The sequence below is a fragment of the Vicugna pacos genome, chromosome 7, assembly GCF_048564905.1.
Source record: "Vicugna pacos chromosome 7, VicPac4, whole genome shotgun sequence".
In the NCBI taxonomy this organism is placed as follows: Eukaryota; Metazoa; Chordata; class Mammalia; order Artiodactyla; family Camelidae; genus Vicugna; species Vicugna pacos.
Genome location: NC_132993.1, coordinates 64,282,938 through 64,304,362, shown reverse-complemented (window position 1 = coordinate 64,304,362; position 21,425 = coordinate 64,282,938). Strand labels below are relative to the sequence as shown.

Here is a 21,425-nt window from a genome sequence, read left to right as displayed (position 1 = left end):
TAGGACTAGCAGACAGCACAAGAAGATCCCCTCTTCTCTCTCAAAAATCTCTCACCTGTATAATTTACTTACTGGAGCTGTCCTTGAGTTAATAAGTTATGCTGAGGATATTAAGTATCCCCTGGAATTAGTAAACAGTCTTTATTCCTTTATGTCATTTGCTTTATGAAGTCATTAGATGTGTTTGCTAGTTGGTCTTGCAGAAAAGGGAATTTTCAGAGGAGGTACCAGGAGGAAGGGTAACCCAAGAGTTTGTGGCTATTTCGGACCATCATAAAATAAAATATAGTTCTCTTGGTAGTAATTACTAAATTAGCCTCTCAGACTTCGTTGGAGGTATATGAGTCTCGAAACCAGGCTCCATATTGGCTTGTCCAGTCTCTTTCAGCCAGCCTTTCCAGTTCATATTGGTGTTGATCCATCCCGTGAGTATGCCATCCCCCTTTCTGTTGCCTTGGTGACAGAGAGGAGGAGAAAGGTATACAACAGCTGTCAGCCTCTGTGGAGTAATAGATTGGATTCATCTGAAAATGATCTCTCCTTTAACTCTCCCTGCACCCTTTTCTATTTTAGTATGGCTCCTAGCACCAGTGATGATAAGCCTATCGTTTGGGATAGTCAAAGGCTACCTGTGTACTGAGACAAGCCGAATAGCCCAAATCACAAATTACGTTATTTTTATAGAAAAGTTCTTTCAAAGAATCTATGTTGCCTCACTTTTGAACTACCCCAAAATAAAATTTCTTGTCTCTGTAAATAAATAATCTGTGATTCATCTTATTTACAGTTAATTTGGTTTAAAATATATTCATACAACAAATATTTACTAAACACCTATCACGTGCCAAGAACCTTACCATTGTCACTAGTAAAAGCCAAAGGTTCAGGGAGCTTATTAGAGAAGGAAAAAAGAAATTTAAAATGCTAAGTTTTTGGTCTATCGGTTCACAAATCAAACCTTAGCAGAGTTTTGACTTATTTTCAAAGACAATGAAAATCAGCTTAGTTTTTTATTCCTTGTTTCAGATTTTTTGTATTTATTTGAAAAAAACATGATTCCAGAGAGGACTGTGGAGTTCCAACACATCATCCCCATCTCTGCAGTTACTGGAGAAGGAATTGATGAACTTAAAAACTGTGTAAGAAAGTCTCTGGATGAAAATGCCAACCAGGAAAATGATGCACATCATAAGAAGCAGTTGCTTAATTTACGCATTTCCAATACAGTATCTTACAGTGAGCCACCATCAAAGAACGCTCTTACTAGTCCCAGAATGGATGTAACATAAATCAATTAAAAATGATATTGAAATTATGTTCATTTGAAAGCTTTTCCACAGACAGTTTTTAGAAGGTTAGTTGTTACTAATCTGATATATATATATGCCATCATTCAAGAACCATACTTTTTACAGTTGTTTTGAGGTTGTCTATCAACAGCAAAAAAAAGTAACTGCAGACTAAAAATGACAGTTTATAATTTTATGGCCAATTCACCTATAATAAAATCCTCTGATATTCCTAACGTATGATGTCCCTAGTGAGATCATTTTTTAAATTATGTAAGAGGATTCCCTAGAGTAGTTTTAGAAGGAGCAACTAGGTTTTGTTTGTGTTTTTGAGTCTGTCTTGTACATGGTCCCACTAAAATATATAATAGTTCTCCTTTTTGGAAAATTTCAAAACCCTAAATTTGAGTATATTCAGTGGTAATAAAGATCACTGATAATGTTTAACACAAATTAACAGATAGCTGGTTGTGATTTCAGCTTTTGGAAAATTTTCTTAAGTATGAAAGTGTTTTTTCTTGCTTTGGAGCACACTGACGTATGTCTCATTTTCTTGCATCCTTGTCTGTTTCACTGTCTGCTTTCATATTTTACTAAAGAGAATAAATGGGAAATGCAAACTTTAATATTATCAATCATCATTATATTCTTAGGAGATTATAATTTCTAAATTTCTGCCTGAGTTACAAATTAGACATTTTCTCATAATGAATTATATTATAAAATATACATGTGAATTGTAAAAAAATAAAATAAAATTTAAACAATGCAAACATATAAAGTAAAAAAGAAAAGTTCCCATCTTTGTATCAGGCTCTCCAGTTCTTCCCAGAGAAAACCAAGGTCAATAATTTCTTCAGTTCTTGCAGAAAATTTTTATGCATGTCTTTTTGCCCAAATGAGTTCATTATATATACCTTTCCAGTCTTTTTTAACAAAACAATAGCAAGCTAATGAGCTTTTAAAAATTATTCTTAAGTGCTACTTTTAAAGTATTAGGAATTGCTTTGAAATTTAAGGCTAACTGAAGTCTTAACATGTGGGTATTATATTATTAAATAAAAATGTCACTATCCTTCTACTTATATTTCTTCTGATAGGACAAATGTTTGTGACTTCTTATAAATTTTATTTCACTTGTATTTGTTCCGTTTTCTCTTCCCCACTTCCACCTCCCATCCCAGTCCCCATATCCCTGGCTTTTCTTGTGTTTCTTTTCATTACACCAGGTATTTATTGAGTGTCTCCCATGTGCCAGGCACCTTGCAGGGTGCTACATGTACAGTGTTGAGAACAGACAAGACCTGCTTCCCTCATGGGTCTCACACTGGATGGCGGAAACTGCAGAGGATTAAAATAGCCTGGTAACCCCGTACAACAAAGAAAGTAAGAGTCAGGAAAGCGTTTGAAATTTGAACATCCTTACTGATCATAGTGACCGTGTTTCATATTGGGTATGTTTTGCATTTATGACTTGTGTAATTTTTCTCTTTTTTACTTCCAATATTTCCTAAATGTAAATAAGTGGCAATGTGCAAAGAGTTTCATCAGGTGGATTTCTGAAGTTCTGATCATCTTAATAATAATTATAATAATAATAATCTTAGTTTCTGCCATGACAAAGGATAGTAGATGTGTGTTGAGGATTAAGAGGAATTGTATCTTATTTGTTATGTCGTAATGCCTAGGTTACTACTCCTCCACCAACTGAAACATTTTATGTGGCTCACTAAAATGTTCTATTATTTGGTTTTTACTTACCAAAAGTGTAATCTATGTACCTTTTTCTGATGGTTGATTTTTATTCTAAATGAGAGGAGAAAATCTGGATTCCTTTTTTATTTTTTAGAAACAAATTTTGAAAGCTTTAAGATTTATTTTGAAGCAGATATTTTGACTATTTACTTTGTCTGTAAGCAAGACTTTTAAAATGTTTATCTTTCAAAATACATACTTTTTGGAATACTTACTTCTTATATTTCTGAATGGCCAGGGTATCAATATACTATATACAACAAATGTTTACCAAGTCCCAGTAGTTCTTGCAGAGCTTGCTATGTCAGATTCATTTACCATCACAGATTATAAGTTTATACTACCAGACACTGTCAAGTATTAAGCATACTATACTATAAGGTTGGATTTGTGCTCTGAAGAGTTTACCTATGAATAAAAAAATTCTACAAACTGGGAGCAGGGCTGGAGTCTGCAGTATAGGTATAGCTCGGAGGTAGAGCACATGCTTAGCATGCACGAGGTCCTGGGTTCAAGCCCCAGTACATCCATTAAAAAAAAAAATTCTACAAACCTATTATATTGTTATTTTTGTAATGTACATCCGTATTATTCTTATTTATCATAGCAAAATGAACTTTATATAAAATTAATGTTTTCTTTTAAGTGGTAAACTTGTATTAGTTATATAATCAGGGGGAAAGTCTGCTTTCATAATGGGAAAAATAAAGTCAAGGGTATTTTATTTCAGGTTTTATCCAGTTAGTTTTCTTGTAAAGTTATGTGTTTTCTTTTAGCTCAGTGTTCATTTGCTTTGGGAAAGTAGAGGTCAGAGTTTCCTTTGATAAAGTTAATGAAAGCTACAGATTTGTTTTTCTTGCTAAAAGTGCACATAAATACACAGAATATTTTCCAAGCAGTTTCACAGGGTTTGCAGAGTTCAGATAAAATATTCAGTTAACAAAGGTAACTTCCATCTAGACATCTGTAATACCAATTAAGATATTAAAAATAATGTTTCAAAGCAACAACATGTAAGTATACTTACAAACTATAGCTTAAAAAACAAAATGAAAATGAGCAATCATATAAATTATAAACCTATATAAAAGACACTTTATTTCAAAAGTATAGCAACCTTTCTTTTTTTAAGACTAAATTGTGAATTTAATTGAATGTATATTTTTAAGTCCCTTAAGAATATCTCTAATTTGGTTTAAATCTGCTCCTTCTTGTGGAATAGACAAGGGAATCAAATCCAGAAATTTTGAGTGCATAGTCTATGCTAGTAATCATAATACATGGTGATGTTTTCATATGCTGGGCACTGTGCTGAGTGTTTCACATATATTATCTCTTTTAAACACTAAACTGTATTGCTTCCTGATCATTTATTATTATTTAAATTGGGTGGTAGGTACATGAGCATTTGGGTTATTTTTTTTAACCTTTTTATGAGTCTAAAATATTTTATAATTTTTAAAAAGCCTTACAAAATTTAGATAAACCTTGAAATTTTAGATAAATTTACCCTAAAATTTAGATAAACATAGTTGATGAATGTTGGCAGACAACATGCTACAGTTTTTACTGTAGAGTTAAATAATAATGAAAAATACTTTTTTTCCCTTAGAGATATTTCAGAGGAGCATTCTGTTTTCTGTTTTGTGATTGGAGTTGGCAAATAGAGAGAATCAGAAGAATCTCTAGTTTTGAGGGGGTGTCACAAGCCAGCTGAAGGAAAATTAAAATCAAATAGGTAGTAGAAATGAGAAAAGAGATAAAAAAGAAAGGAAATATGTGTGTTGGAAAGTTGAGAGTATTTTCTTGTGGATAAATGAGGAGTAATAGGTGGGGGTCATTACCTCAGTTGGATGAAAAAGTCATGGCAATTTCAACTACCATTTCTGATCATAGCCAACCACTAATTTTGGGCAGTCCTAATTTTAAAATTGTTTCTTTCTAAATATATGACAGTTGCTTAATTAATAGTTTTTGGGTACTTGGAAGACTTCAGAGGAAGTAATCACCTTTGTATATATTATTTATGTATTCAAAATAGAAAGTAAATCCTTTGGGGTGCATAGATACCAAGCTATGTGAAGCATAGCTATTAGCTGAATCATGTCCTTTGAAGTACTTGGAATTTGAACAACAGGATATGTTGTTTATTATAACTAATTCTGGAGCAATATATGGCAGGGCAGTTTTTTTTTCTATTTATTTTGTAAACTGAGTGCATTGAAAGTTGAAAGCAAAGGGCAAGAGCTTCCTTTCTTCATGGCACATATTTCAGTATATTTCTCTGAAATTGTCAGTGTCTTCTGAACAGTGCCTTCATTTTCTTATTTGTTATTAAGCATTATTATTGGTATTATTTCTATATAAAAGGCTTTAGGAAGGCCATGGTATGATTTTCTTTTATTAAGAAAAAGGATATGATTATAAAGCTAAAACACTTTCAGTTTTATTTGTATATGGTTTGCTGCAATTTGAGAGAGATTGGAAATATTTTACATCAAGAGCAGACATTGAGTAAAAGCTTATGTCTTTGGATGTATTTGATGATTAAATGACAGGGTAAATAAAAGCCCTTGGTCAACCAAATCCTAATGGAGGGAAATAAGAGTTTTGTACGATAATTGAGCCCCAGTTTCAAAAGCAAATCTTTCTGTGAACTGGCACTACTGTTAGGGTCGAGAGAAGTAAGAACAATATTAGCCACACATGGCCTTTCTATAAAAATATGAAGCAGAAAAACTCACAAGCTTTAAGGAACCATTGATGTCATAAATGCCAAATTTGTAACCCATTCATTAAAAGTCTAACATACAGGTTTCTCTTTAAAAACCAGGTTAAAAATAGCGGTGGTGGGAGGAGGAAGTAATAGGCATGGTAGAAGATAAAGATATAAAATACCTGAATGCAATTAGAAGAAAAAGCCTTCAATTATTGTTTTTTAAGTCAATTTTGTTGTACAGTCTGCTTCCCTCCCTCTCTCCCTCACTCCCTCTTTACTAGTAACTTTGTTAAAGGTTAGAGACAAGTGCTGTCATCCTACCTATGTTATAGTAGACTACACATTCCTAACAGTTTTTAAAGTGACATCTCACTGCTTGGTGTATCCACAACCTTGTTCCCTTATTTCCTGTATTAGTTTGTTAAGGTTACCATACAAAGTACCATGAACTGAGGACTTAAACAACAGAAAATTTATTGCACAGTTCTAGAAGCTAGAAGTTGGAGATAAAGGTGCCAACAGGGTGATGCCTGCAAAGAGCTGTAAGAGGGAATCTGTTCCACACCACTCACTGAGCTTGCAATGGTTAGCTGACAGTCTTTGGAGTTCCTTTGCTTACAGAAGCATCACCCCAACTTCCTTCATCTATATGTGACACTGTGTGTGTGTGTGTGGTTGTCTCCAGATTTCCCCTTTTCATGAGGAAATGAGTCATATTGGATTAAGGCTCATACTAATGACCTCTTTTTGATTTGATTACCTTTGTAAAAACCCTTTTTATAAATAAGGTTACATCCTGAGGTTTGTTGAGGTGGTTAGGACTTTAACAGATGAATTTTTGAGAGATACATTCAACCCACAAAGATTCTCTACACTTCCCAACTAATAGTAAAAATATACTTCCCAATTATACTTACCAACTTCACAATTATAATGTTATCTATTATTTTTTTATTTCTAAACACTAGTATGTGGGTTTTTTCATTAATCTGTATTTGCTGAATTTCAGTTATGGACTTGGAAATACCATGGCGAGATATGACTAATGCATGAAAAAGGTACAATATGTGTGAGTTAGTGTACAATTTGAGGTTCAACTATGTAGTTTAGAGAAGATACAGATATTCAGAAAAGGGGGAAGTTAGGTAGGATTTGAGTGGGCAAGGTGGATAGCAGAAGGTTATTCCAAGTTCAGGAATAGTTTCAGTGAGCATTTAGAGTTAAGTAATGTCTTAGAGGTATACCAAGATAGGAGACCATCCTAAGTCTGGAGAGTTTTGAATAGTGACAGCTACCTTTTAGGAAGATCTACCACTTAACTACTTCTTGACTTTAGGCAAATTATTGAAACTTTCTGCATCTCAGTTTCTTTGTCATTAATATGGGGTTATTGTGATTAAATTAGATAATTCATGAAGAAGTTCTTGGTACATATTCAATGCTATTATTTTTTAATTAACAATATATATGTGAGAAAACTTATATGTATCTTAATATGAACAGGTAAAGGCTTACATAGAACTGTGACAATTCTTTGTAGTGACTAAGGGGCAAATGGATATTTCAAAGGAAAAATGAGAGGATATGGTTCTAATTTGAGTAAAAGATATGAAAAAGATGTCAAAGAAGAAAGGAAATAAAGTGAATCCGATGACAAAACAAGGAATGAATGAAGACATAAGGGATACAATTATTAATTTATATTTGGAAACTGCTGAAATTGAAGTAATAGTTAACTATATAAGCCAGTAATTAGAAATAGCACTTAAGTTATGGGAAGTCTTGCCTAGAGGTGTAGATTTGGAGAGAGAAAAAACACATCGCCCCTTACAGAAGGGGGCCCAGGACAGAGCCTTTTGATAATTGGGGAGTGGGGAGGAGGAAGTGAAAGCAGTTGGGGGACTGGGAACTAATCAGATCGACTAGAAGAGAAGTAGAAATGTTGTGTTTCCAAATCCAAGGACGAAAAGTTCAGCGGAAAAAAAGTGGTCTGAGTTGTGCGATGTGGACCTGAAGAGGATGGAAGAGAATTATGACCAAAAAAAAGAAAAAACAGTCCCCCAAGATGTCCTCCTTTTCATCTTTGCAATCTGAATATTCTCTGTTACATGACGAGGGGGCATTAAGGTTGCAAATCAGATGACAATAAAATAGAGAAATTATCCTGGGTAGTCTGGGTGGGTCAGATTTAATCCCAACATTTTTTTTTTTTAGTAAAGATTTATTTAGAGAGATACATGCTGCATAGAGTGTAGACTGTTTCAAAAGGCAAGAGAAAGGCCATGAGGTGTGGGGGTTGGGTCCTCAGATTAGAGTAAAAGTAGTTACACACTCCATAGACAGTGTGGTATGTCTCTGAAGAGGGAGTGAGAGAGGCAGCCAATCCCAACATTACTTAAAAGATGGAAGAGGAAGGCGGAAGAATGTAGATTGATATAGATGTTGGAGGACTCGACCGGCCATTGCTGGGTTTGAAGATGGAAGGGGGCCATAAGCCATGGAATGAATGTGTCCTTAGGAACTGGAGGAGCAAGAAAAAGGAGCCTCCTCCGGAGCCTTCAGGAAAAAAAAGCAAACAAACCAGCCCTGATTCTAGTCCAGGGAGACCTATGTCAGATTTCTTACCTCCAGATCTGCAAAATAATAAATTGGTGATGTTTTAAGTCACTGAGTTGTGGTAATTTGTTGCAGAAGCAATAGGAAACAGAGTAACCAAATGAGAATTTTTGTAGAATTTTGGAGATGAATGGTATATTGCAGTCAATTTGTTTTAAGGTTTGACTTACTCCTTAAGTTAAAGAGTCTCTGCTGAGAAAAACTAGGAAGGCAGGATTGTTAATTCCTCATTCACAGTCTTTCTGAGAATGAGATTCCAATATTCTAGTCCCACTAGGGCATGTAAGTATTTTGTTTTATCTTTTCTATACCAAAGGCAGGCTGACCATAGAACTGAACTTGATCAATAAGTCTAGAAATAGGGCTGTCTTCCCTTCCTTTTGAATCCTTTAAAAAAATTATCAACTACATAGACATCCCAGCTAAAGTTTGGTAACCAGATAGTATTCATCAGTGATTGTGACATAAATTATAAAATGATTTTGTACACAGTTATTTGATTCAATTCAGTTTTGTAGATGTAAGAACTGAAGTTCAGAGCAAAGAATGAGTTATCTTGTGTCATAATGTCATCATCCGCCTGCTGTTGCCAGAGCTGGCCTGAAGCCCAGAGCCTTTTTGTGCCCAGAGGTCATTGGATAGTAAAAAAGGTCCTTTTACCACCCAACGCTGTCCATCTTTCTCATTGTTACATCTCTAGGTCTGGCTTTGGGACCGGATTTCTTCTGGCCTTAAATAACCTTATGTCCTCTGAAGCAGTATGGAAAACGAGAAGGTGGTAGCAGGGGACAGATAGCAGCCATTATCTATTACCAACAAACAGTCCTGTTACTAAAGCAACACAAAAATGTCAAATGGTAATAGCAAATATGTACAGTCCTTATTGTGTGTCAGACCCAATTGTAAACTTCTCTATGTATAGTAACTCATTTAATCCTCACTACAGTTTTTGATATAAATACATTATTATTACAGATGAGGTCCTGAGGTACACAGGTTACTTAACTTGCCCAAGGTCATACAGTGGTAGAGTGGGATAGGGATGGCTGCTGTCCTTTACTTTTTTTTGGAACTATGATGCTTTTACTAAAATTCTCATTTTGAAATTTTTTCAATGGTACTGAGAATTTGAATATTACATCAACACCCATATAGTTTATCTAAATTCAACAATTATCAACATTTGCCTTATTTACTTTATTTCCAGTGTGTGTGTGATCATGACACTTATAGCATCTGCCCAGGGCAGACCACCCCCAATTATGCCTTAATGGCATATTGAGTATTTTTAATTAAAGTTATTTGAGAAGCAGCAGGTGGGAAGAAAAAATGATATAAAAACAAAACAACACTGATCCCTTCCCACCTTTCCCACTGAAAGTGGTAAATAAATCATTTAGTGGGAAATATCTATTTGGGAACCCAACTCAAAACTATTTTTATTTTTGTTTCATTTAACGTTTTTTAGACCTATAACCGAAATCCGCCCGGGACTGTGAAGGTGCAAGAGAAATGGGGGAGGCGGGAAGCGAGGCCGAACCGCCGGAGGTGGTAGCAGGATGTCGCCTGCAGCTGGCAGTCCAGTGGACTCTGGGAATTGTAGTCTCCCAGTCATCCAGGGCATTCCTGGTTAGGGAACCTGACTACAATCCCAGAAGCCTCCGGTGCGGCTCGCTCGGGACGCACTTCCTGGGGCGCTGAGAGGGAGACGCTCCAAAAGGCTCCTGCGTGTGGGCGAGTAAAATGCCCTGGATGTGAGAAGCAGGTAGGTGTGGTCAAGAATGTTCCTATTCTTGTGTCTTTTGCTTAAGTAGTTGAGTACTTTGTGTAAAGATTGCTAAAACGTGGGGAATCATTCAGTGTTGAAAAATGCCGACCACATTTGTGGGCGTGAAAATTGAGTGAGGAGGTATTTGAGAAAGCTCTAAAAAATGATTTTCGACCCAGGAGTGTGGAAATGTCGAGATGTCTTGCCGGAGCAGCCAAGGACTTGGGGCTTGGCTGGCCCGGTGTGCTGTGTGGAGCTACACGTTGCTATTTTTGAATCCCCGTCCGATGCTGGTTGTGTAATGATGACCTGCTCGCAGTTCAAACCCACTCAGTATTGCAGGAATGGGCTTGTTCTGAGAGCATTCATAGTCACACAGTCTCTCCCTTGGCTCTAAGCTGGAAAGCTCTTTTCCTCCCCCTCTCTTTCTGCCAGCTCCAGTGCTCCTAAGGACACAGCTCCAAAGGAGGAAAGGAGATTTGGGCGGGGGAGGTGGGGTGCGGGCGGTGGGGAGTGTGGGTTAAAATCTGGAAGCTTGGTTTGCTTTCCTCTGAAGCCGAAGTTTTGTGTTAACAGGCTTTGCAAGGGGGCCTTCAAGACCTTAGAGGGCCTTCAAGACCTTAGAGGGCCAGAAACTTGGTGACTCCACTTCAAAATGAGGATCCTGTTACAGGGATCCTATCGTGTGTTTCTTATTGTAAAAAAACTATTTAACAACTTTGGAGTTAGCAGTTATGCCTGATACCAACTCAAACATACATTTGGAAGAGAAAAAAAAAAAACTTGATTGAAATCTCTTCCATGCAGACTGTTGGGAAAACCATTCTACATAACAATCATAGTAGGGCTAGATTTAAATGCCTTAATCCAGAAAGCTCTCAGGCATTTACAAGTTTTCCTTCTCCTCCTACCTATTTGAGGTAAATAGTAGTTGAAGAGGAAGTTGTGCTTAAAAAAAAGATACGTGGAAATGTTTAATTGGCAGGTTGAGCTGTTGGTGGAACTATAAGCTCAAAAGAAAACATTCTAGTTGCAAATTTTAGGAAACACAGTGCAAATCAACTTTGACTAGTTTTGTTATCATTATCCTTTTATCCTTTTATAAGGTATAAAAGAAACATCATGAATTTCTTTTATGCCAAGACAACTAACTGCACAGTGTTTCATCAGTCCTCCTTATTCTTTCACGATAGTCATGAAAGGATCTAAAAAATTCATTAAATGTAGACAATCTGTTTCCAAGACAGTAAAATGATTTTTATCCTTATTTTTCTCAAATCACAAATGAGAGTTAAATCTTTCTTGTTTATCTTGCGTGTAGATATTGTGTTAATTTAAGAATAAACTGCCTTAAAAAAAAAACCTATCGCCCACATTTTTTGGTATAACATTTCCTTGATTTTAGGTGATTGCTAACTAGTTTTCCTAATTCCATGTGAATTCAAATTGAGTTTTTAAAGAAGTGCTAATATTAACTTGGAGTACTTTTCCGATTTCTTTAGGCCCAGATCATCTCTACTGTGTGTTCAAATGTGCATGTATTTCTTCTGAGTTGATTAAAGTTGTTTTAGAACTATCACGTACCTCAAAGAGTAAGTACATCCTTTGATTATATCTTTTATCTCTTCCTTTTGCTACCATGTATCAGATGACACTTTTTTCTCTTGTTCAACAAAATAAAGATAGAGGACAGACCTCTCATGTAAGTGCAAGGTTGATGACCGATGGTTTCTAAGAAAACCCAAGTTACAGATAGAAGAGACTGCTAGTATTACTACCAAGAATTACTGGAGCTGTGATTACAAATGTGTTCTCCTATAGCTATTCCTTGGAAAAAATACAGTAATGGGTCTGGGAATTCCTAAAGCTTTTAGCCACTATTCCTGCTCCAGACTTCTTTGAGCTCTATGCAAAGCCATGGAAAAAGATACCCTTTTGAAAATGTTTTATTTAAAGTATCTTTGATAACCTTTAATTGTGTACTAAATTATATCCATCTACTGCTCTGCAAGTCACTGTGGAACAGATAGTCAAATGACAAATGTGATGTGGATGTTTTGAATAGAGTTCTTGTCTGATTTGGTCAGTATCTGCTCTCAAAAAGGATACTCTCAAATAAGCCTAGCAGTAATCACTACAGTCTTAAATTTCTGATTTACAAAGGGCTTTGCTGTTTATCATCTCACAACTACCTTTGGGGACATTTGAGAAATTTGAGATTCAGAGGACATAGGTGACTTGCCCAGTTTGTAGATAGTAGTTTATGACTGGCATTTGGGTCTTGGGTTGCCTGGGCTACAATGCCAAGCTGCCTCCCAGGTGGAAACAAGCCCATACATCTGTATATATGACCTAGCTCAAGGCTGGCACTCAGCTAGTGTTCATGGATGCTCCTCAGATGGTTAACATATGTTCTTAGCCTTGCACATTTTTAGGGACTAAGGAGGGGTTTTCATATGGCAAAAAGATGTTTACTTTTTCCCTCATTGGAAAAAATATTTTTAAAAGAAAAAATACAAATATAATAAATTAACTTTGATAAGCAAACTAATTTGATATATGAACCACTGTTAATGGCAAGGGGCCATTATGTAACATACCTGTTAAGTTGAAAACAAGAATCAACACGATCATGATTGATTGACTCTAACCACTGTGGAAGTTAACCAGTGTCACCAAACTGAGATATGTGTTTCTAAAAGTATAGGCTGTATATAAATACCTGGGGATGGCCTTACCTTTCTTGGGAAGTTTCTGGGGGAAGAAAATAGACTTTATTTTTAAAAATGAGAGAGACTTTGGCCAATAAAGATGGGGACAGGAACACGTTCTAGAAGAAGCTTGGAGGCTTCAGAACACAAGATATGGATGAATGAAATGAGTGGAACTAATACTAGAGCAGATTTGTAACTGTGTGTCCTGACCATACTCATATGGACCTTCCATTTGTTTGTCTGTTCATTCATTTAACATTTAACAAATAATTGAATGTCTTCTGTGTGCCAGTGTTGGACAGTGAATAAAACAGAAGGCCCTCTGTCCTCCTGGAATTTACAGTCTGGTGGGAAAGATAAACACTAAACAAGGAGTATAAGCATAATCAGTGCTACCAAATTAAAAATACAAAGGTGCAACCAGAGCGTAGGGGCAGGGGGAAGGTGAAGGGTGGGCAGGGAGATGGGAGGCTTAGGGCCAGCCTTCCTGGAAACTAGAAAGATGAGTATGTGTCAGCTAAGCAGAGAATAAAATGGGATTAAGAAAGTTCCAGGGGGAAGAACAACATGAGTGAAAGCTCTTAGCCAAATGAAAAAACAAAATTTGAGAAGCTGAAAAGAAAAGCAGTATGGCTACATAGACTGTAGTATGTAAGGTGGGAGAGTGACACAATAAAGAGACTGAGAATTTGGTAGGAACCAGATGGTGGGATTTGAAACTTTGGAAACTGTGGGAAGGATTTGAAAGTTTAGAAACTTTATCCTGAGGAAAATAGGAAGCCACTGAATGGTGAGAATGTAGTGACGTGATTGGATGTACATTTGCAAAAAATTATTCCAGATTCAGAATTAATTGGTATCGCTCAAGAGTAGAGGTCTTCTTACCCTCCCAATATGAACAGATCCTAATCCAAGAGATAAAAGCATTATCTTTTAGTTTTAAATCACTAAACATACTCATTCTCCTAACTATCTCTATAAAATTTTACTTCATCCTTCTAGTGAGATATACTACTTACTATCAAATCATACATATGTGGAGTTAAAAGCAGGACATAAAAAGTAAAGCAGCCAAAGAAAGTTACAAAGAGCAAGGACATTAATTCCAGCGCTGAGGTTGAAATTTAGTTACATCGAGATTAATAGTATTTCCCTTCTGAAAAATGCTTTGATATACTTGTTGACTCTCTAAATAGGACTTTTAGTTAATCTCTGGGATCTAAGCTAAGAATACTCCAGCAGAAACAAATTCAAGGGACTGATAAACCACTTGTGTTGATTTGATGCAGGATAAATTTGAACACACTTGATACTGAAATAAATATTGACCCATCTCTGTTTATTGGTGTTGTTTGATAGTCCATAGGCTAAGAATACAGAAGTTTATTTATTAATAAGTCGTTCATCCTAATCTTGTTTCTCATTCCGTTTGTGTTGTAGAAATCAGGGGTACAGGGCAGCTTGATGAGAGAAATCTTACTTATATTGATACTCCCAAGTATTTGTCCCCTATTGCTGAAAGGAAGAAGGAATTGTGAATGGGTTAGGACTCTGTGGGTTATCTGAAGGTGTTCTGAACGTTTGAAAGAAACCAAAGGAACCTTTTTCTTATATCGTCAGATCATTGATTAAATCATCATTCTCTTTCATTGCTCAGTTTTTCTCTAACCCTGAATGATATATTTTTATGAACTGGTGTCTTACTGGGTCACTTTGCTTAGTACCTAACAATAATCACTTGATATGTGGTAATCAGATACCTGATTCACTGTCAGCATTTTGAGTTCTCATAAAAAACATATTCTTTCCCTCAGTCTGACTGTGAACACACTGCGGCAAGGTCCAGATCTTAATGGCCTCAGTGTCCCTCTGAGGGCCTAACAGAATTTTTGCAGTAAATACCTGTTGAATGAATGATTGCTTAGTAATGGCTACTTCCTTGTCCAATTCTGCATCAATAGCCTGCCTTTGTGAGTTGCTGCGGTCTTGGATCAGGGCCTAGTATTTATTTATTCAAATATTCCTAAAATGACTTGTGTGCCAGCCACTGTGCAAATTGCTCACAGTATCCTGGGGAGACAGGCAAATGAGCAGAAACCAACAGGAAGCTGAATTCTGGAGACTGACATCAGTAGTTGCCTTTTCCAGCGTCAGCATTCTCAAACCTGCACCAGTTTCCATTGCTGGACCAAGGGGTTGGTTGCTAAAATTAAGTATATAACATTTTCAGGAAGAAAATAAATGAGGATTATAATTCCTCTGTTTTAAGTGTTTTCATCCGTAACATTTTCTTAAAACAGTTGCTACTTCTGGCAATATTGACAGAAGACAACATGATAAACAAGGAGTAAACCACTATTAATGGAGAAACTCAGAACTAGTTGTGCTTAACTTGAGGACTTAAAAAAAAATGGTCACTTAAACTCTGGTTTTTCTATTGCACACTTATATATGTGTCTATATAGGTATGTACACATGCCTATATATTTTCTGCTACTAAAATTATTCCTGGTTCACATGATTGGATTAAATATACAGATACATTGTTTTCTAAAGAACATTGTGCCCTCCCATTTGAACACATTTGAGAATCAAGTCAACTCAGTCAATTCAGTTTCCTAGCATTTTGATCATGGTCTTCTTTCTGACCCCTTAGCTCCTAGGAATGCTACTCCACCATCTCAGCAGATGATATTTGACTCTGCAAATGACGATAGTTTCTCTAAACACATAGGGTATCCAGAAATAACAGTATTTTCAACCTTGCTCCTTTGTCATGATCTAACTAAAAGAAGCAAACATGCTATCTTATTAAAGTCGTCTGTTCTGTTGCCTCATGGGAGGCATGATAGAAGGCAGGGAAAATACATTTGAGTTTCAAACTCTTGAAGAAAAAAGGCTGAATAAGGTACTGATTTTATAATTCGTCAGAAAAAGAATACAGCCTTTTAATTTGAGAGGAGAGAGAGGCGTGGCTACTTTTTTCTTTTCCTTATAATAGCATTAATAGAGATAGGTTGTCATTACTTCAGAAATGTTTGCGTTCATCTTATATGAGCAGTAAAGTAGACTAACCAATAATAGTATGTTAGTATAATAACCAATAGTTAATTAATAACCTGAAGAGCACACCAGTCATCTTGACTCACCCAGGAAGCAGTTGGGCAGAATCACTTCAGGGACCTTTGGTATTTTTTTTTTGTTGTTGTTTTTTGTTTGTTTTTTCTTTTTTTTCATTTGACTAACTCATTGGAGAAGAGCCTATTTACATTTTGTAGTTATCTGGTATGTCTGGTATATAGGAATGCGATACTTGCTTTTTCTTATTTAACGTTTATGCAACAAATGTTCTTTGAACTGGTCCAGGAGGCTAAGCACTGAGTTAACACTCATATCACACTTGCCTGGCACCAGATGCACTTTTGAGCACTTGACATTATATTAACTCACTGAATCCTTAGAAGAACCTTGTGAGGTAGGCACAGTTACTCTTCCTGTTTCATAGATGAGGAAAATGAGGCACATGGAAGTATTGTTGCTGACCCAAGGTCTTGTCACTTGGCTACTAAGTGGGGAAGTGAGGAACAGAACCCAAGCAGTTGGGCTTAGAGTCTGCCCCCAGCCACTCTGCTGCCCTGTAGTGCTGCTTTCCCTTCACCTTTGTCTCTTATCCGTCGCCTTCACCTCAGCTACGTGCTAGTCTCATTTTACATTTGCATGAGCGTTTGAGGCCAGATTTGTGTCGTTTGTGGTTGATGGTTGATGAGTGCTCTGACACTGTATATTTGAGTTTCTGACACATCAAAGTGCTTGATATGTGTGTGTTGAATGAGTGATTATTGACAACTGAGAGAATTTCAGATGTGATGGTAAGAGAATTTGAAATTATTTTGGTTGTTCCTCTGATTTGCTGTGAAGAAAATACTCATGTGTGAAGACTGTAGTTGCTGTATGACCCAGTCATTGGTAACCTAGTGTGTGTGTGTGCACCTGCGCTCTAAGGTCACATGCACATGTGCTTATTTTATATACATTCATACTGTTAAAATGGAGAGGAGACGAGGGACAGGATTTCCCTCTTTGCACTGATGTCACTGGTTGTGTTTCCAGTCAGCACCACCCTTCCTGCTCTGCTCTCCTGTTGCCCCCTCATGATGTGTCCTCTTGTGTGTCACCCCCTAGTCTGACTGACCACACTGCACAAGCCTGCCTGCCATGGGCTGTCGGGATGTCCATGCAGCCACAGTCCTCTCCTTCCTGTGTGGAATCGCCTCAGTTGCAGGCCTCTTTGCGGGGACTCTGCTTCCCAACTGGAGAAAATTACGACTGATCACATTCAACAGAAACGAGAAGAACCTGACCGTTTACACAGGCCTGTGGGTGAAGTGTGCCCGATACGACGGGGGCAATGACTGCCTGATGTACGACACTACGTGGTACTCATCAGTTGACCAGCTGGACCTGCGGGTCCTACAGTTTGCCCTGCCCCTCAGCATCCTGATCGCAATGGGTGCCCTGCTGCTCTGCCTGATTGGAATGTGTAACACTGCCTTCAGGTCCTCCGTGCCCAACATCAAACTGGCCAAGTGTCTGGTCAATAGTGCAGGATGTCACCTGGTGGCTGGGCTGCTGTTTTCCCTGGCAGGTACTGTGAGCCTCTCCCCATCCATCTGGGTCATCTTTTACAACATCCACCTGAACAAGAAGTTCGAGCCAGTCTTTACGTTTGACTATGCAGTGTATGTCACTATCGCTAGTGCTGGGGGCCTGTTTATGACTTCCCTTCTACTGTTTATTTGGTACTGCGCATGCAAATCTCTGCCTTCTCCTTTCTGGCAACCACTGTACTCCCATCCTCCCAGTATGCATACTTACTCACAGCCCTATTCAGCACGCTCCCGCCTCTCTGCCATCGAAATCGACATTCCAGTAGTTTCACACACCACCTAATGGGGAAGTAGTTGTTAAAGAAAGCTTGTAGCCTCACATTTTCCTTGTGCAAGGAGCTCTTTTGGGCCTGTATACATTTTCCTTTGTTTCTAACCATTCAATGAAGCCAAATTTGTATGTCTTAGTAGAATGAAGTGCTGCTAGTTTTTATGAAAAGTACATTATTTTAAATGTGAATCATTCCTTTTATCTTGCTTCTTATGCTAGAAGGATTTTTAACCTCCATTTGATATCTGGTCAGTTATTTAGGGGAAAGTACTGGTATCTCATTTGACGTGATATAGAGCAACATAGTACAGTAAAAAATGCTTGCTAAGAGGAGCTGTTGTATGCAGTCTTTATGACTATTTCAGAATGTGTATTGCCCATTTTCTATAATACCTTAAATTGGGAAAAAAGGGCAATTTCAAATTTAAGAAATTTTTTTCAGGTAAGGGCAATATTTTAACAGTAGCCAGTCTACCAGCTTAAGGCTATAACTTTTCTTACTTCTTTCTCGGGGCTAACTATATTGAATAGAGTTTGATATTTTGAAGATGATTTTCTTTTGTGAGTTCCTTATCTTCTACCTCATGCCTGTGTTTAAAAATAAAATGTATTTTAAGTAATGTCAGAGAGAATAAGCCTAACACTAAAAATATCTATTAGTATGGATAACATTTAACATAATTTTTAAAGTTAGTGGTTCTATAAGTTGTATTATTAGAATTAAAATGTGCCATGTGATGGACTGGTGCTTCCTCTGAGGCAGAAAAACTTTTTTTCCAGATACTATCCACTAAGTAGTACTCATGCGATGTATATCTCTTAGTGACTAAGCGAAAGAAATAAAAAGGTCCGAGTGGTTTGTTCTCCCTTAGACAAGAATTTATTGGTAGGGAAGAAACATCTTTTCTTTGGTGACAACATTAGAGATTTATTCTGGTCACTGCCTTTTGAGTGATGGGTGAAGTATGGCTTCAATATGACCACATTCACCTTTGATTCAGTTTCTGCCCCATCACTGATTATTTCTTTGAGCATATATCTTTGCCCAATACTTTACTAGGTGCTATAGAGTATACGTGAAAAATATGAGATCTGGTCCCATACCAATTTAATTTAATAGAGAAATCACTTGCTACCACCATCCAATATTATCTGACAATTCGAGAACAGTCTGACTTCACTGGCAGCTGGTCTTCACTTCTCAGTCATTTATCCAGGAATGTATTTCACCCAGAGACATGGCTTTCTGGCAGGTAGGCTTATTGTACAATAGCAGCCATATTCTGAAACCTAGAAATTCAATTTGTTGGATCCTTTGGAGCACCTTCCTTAGCCTAGACACTGTAATAACACTATATCAGATTTGTGAGAATGGGCAAAAGTGATGAAAGAAGTTAAATTGTTCCCTTTTCACCTCTGAAAGTATGATGATGTATTGAAGAGGGAGGAGCAACTAAAATCTCTCTTCTAATGGGGTAACCTTTAGAGGAAACCAGTTAACACTGAGATGAATGCTTAGAAATTTGGGGATATTGGGTCTTTACCCTTATGAATTTGAGCTGCTTAATTGGTATAATTTGCTACCCATTGGTACTGTGTTCATGGGGATTTTGTTCTATTACCCATTAGAAATTTCACAAACAACTAGTTGCATGAATTTTGTGCCTCTTTTACAAATCTGAGTATGATTCTGGTACTCCTGTGGATGTAAGTGGTACTTTTGTTTCTAATTCCAAACACTAGTTTATGTATATAGCAAGTAAATCCAGTTGTATAATTTTTAAATGTCATTAGTTGAAAGCATGCAAGATTATGATTTTTCAGTTGTAGCTTCTGATTTCCTTTAGTTCTTTTAACTCTTCTCAGATGTAGCTGAGTCTTGATTATTCCAAGACAATGGCAGGTAGAATTTTGAGATTAATATTAATTTCCCCCTTTGCTAATTAATTTCTGTCCACTCACTAATTTTGTCCAGAAGTGTCAAGAATTCCACCATTTCTTTTTATAAACAATGTTGAAAACAGACTCAGCCATTAACATTCCAGATACTTTTGTAGTCAATGGGATCATACATAAAAATGTTAAACTTTTCCTGTAAGAATCTTTTGGATTCTTTTCCTAATCTGTAGCCTCAAATTAGTATTTATTATGGATTCACTAGGCAAAAGAAACAGTTGTTTCCTTTATTGTCTTTAATACTTCATATTTGCGATCAGGAGCTATTCTTCAAAGCCATCAAAGGAAAGCAAATATTTATGATTCTTTTTAGTAACTTTTGAGTACTCACCAAGCTATCATTGTTATGGGGGATATATTTTTTCATTGCTACAAGTCTGATAATGTTAAGGGCCTTTTACAGAAGCCAGCTTGGAAAACACTTTAGAAAACTTTAAATGTGGTATGATGCACCAGATTTGGTTTATCCAGCCATGGGAGAAAAAAACCCCTGTGTTTACCTGTGAATATACACTGTAATAGGTAATATGTTTCCTGTAAACTGCAATGTAAAACCTCAGTAAAACTGCACTGTACTTCTTGTTGTTTATTAAAAGATGTATTTTTACAAGTTTCTGTTTCTGTCCTCATTGTCCTCAATATTTTAAGGTGAAATATTTTGAGAAATGTTCCTCAAATATATGCAAATTGAAAAAGACACAGCCCCATTGAAAGCCCTGTAGAATAGAAGTTGGAAAGGAATCAGAAAACTTGGCATTATTATTTCAGAAGCATCAAGACCCTTTATTTCTAAGAGTGGTCCTAGGAGTCCACTGGACTATTTCAACGTTTCATAAAAAAGCACCAAATAAAGTTCAATGGCCAGACTTGCCTCATCAAGTGGAGTTTTCCAGTGGCCCACGATCTTGGAGATTAGGAGTTCTCAAATGGTTGAGTAGGAGGATCTTTCCTTACTCTTCAGAACTTGAGGTTATCAGGAAAAGTGGTCCTAACAAGTTAGTCACCTCAAAATTTCTGGAACTTGTGGTGAGCTTTTCATTTTTTGCTTCCTGGGGATGGCATTCATGTGCGCTCCTCATTGAACTCACAGCTGTGTTATGCAACATTAGATGGCAGAGCGATACGTTGCACTGGAAATCCGAAGCTGCTTCAGGCCGGGCATCCCCACAGCTCATTATACTGACGGACCACAGTTGGGAGTCTACCTTTCAATTGCACAGGCTCACTGAGGGTGGCCGAAATGAGAGAAAACTCTTCACACTAACCAAATTCACAAGAGACTGATTTACCAACAAGAAGTGAGAAATATAAATCACTTGCTACCACCATCCGAGACCAATTTTTAAAAATACATCCTACACAGAGTTCTTGGAGAAAAGACCAATTCCAGTTCTAGGGTAGGAAAAATACTAGATGAGCCCAATACATCTTCCTGCATAAGGAAAGAAAATGCTCAATGAATGACACAGGCTGATCAAATTACACAGGAGCCACCTTGAAGAGTTTCCCACTGGCCAAATCTGGGACAATCTGAGCATCAAAATAATTAATAGTAATGAGTTAAGACCCATTGACCAAAGCAAAAAATCCATGTGTCCCTGCTGAAATGAATGGGAAGAAAGAAAAGTTCTTATAGTAAAATATCAAATACAGAAAAATAAATGGAGTTG

At 36.9% G+C, this 21,425-nt stretch overlaps 2 protein-coding genes across 2 annotated transcripts in view; both read left to right on the top strand.

Annotated features, from left to right (window-relative positions):
• GTPBP10 (GTP binding protein 10) overlaps nucleotides 1–21,425 on the top strand; it is a 91,609-nt gene that overhangs the window by 14,002 nt on the left and 56,182 nt on the right. The window contains exons 10-12 of the mRNA XM_006211852.4: nucleotides 1,027–2,675; nucleotides 9,848–10,144; nucleotides 11,650–11,739. Of these exons, the coding sequence (XP_006211914.2) occupies nucleotides 1,027–1,289 (263 nt within the window). The 3' untranslated portion in view covers nucleotides 1,290–2,675; nucleotides 9,848–10,144; nucleotides 11,650–11,739. The remainder of the gene's footprint in view (nucleotides 1–1,026; nucleotides 2,676–9,847; nucleotides 10,145–11,649; nucleotides 11,740–21,425) is intronic.
• On the top strand, nucleotides 10,095–20,365 carry CLDN12 (claudin 12). The gene is made up of 3 exons (XM_015245749.3): nucleotides 10,095–10,144; nucleotides 11,650–11,739; nucleotides 17,044–20,365. The coding sequence occupies exon 3, from the start codon at nucleotides 17,077–17,079 to the stop codon at nucleotides 17,809–17,811; it is 735 nt and encodes a 244-aa protein (XP_015101235.1). The 5' UTR covers nucleotides 10,095–10,144; nucleotides 11,650–11,739; nucleotides 17,044–17,076; the 3' UTR covers nucleotides 17,812–20,365.

Bases quoted from the DNA above. Each gene is read 5' to 3' on its own strand.
- CLDN12 (XM_015245749.3), top strand. From the start codon at position 17,077: ATGGGCTGTCGGGATGTCCATGCAGCCACAGTCCTCTCCTTCCTGTGT.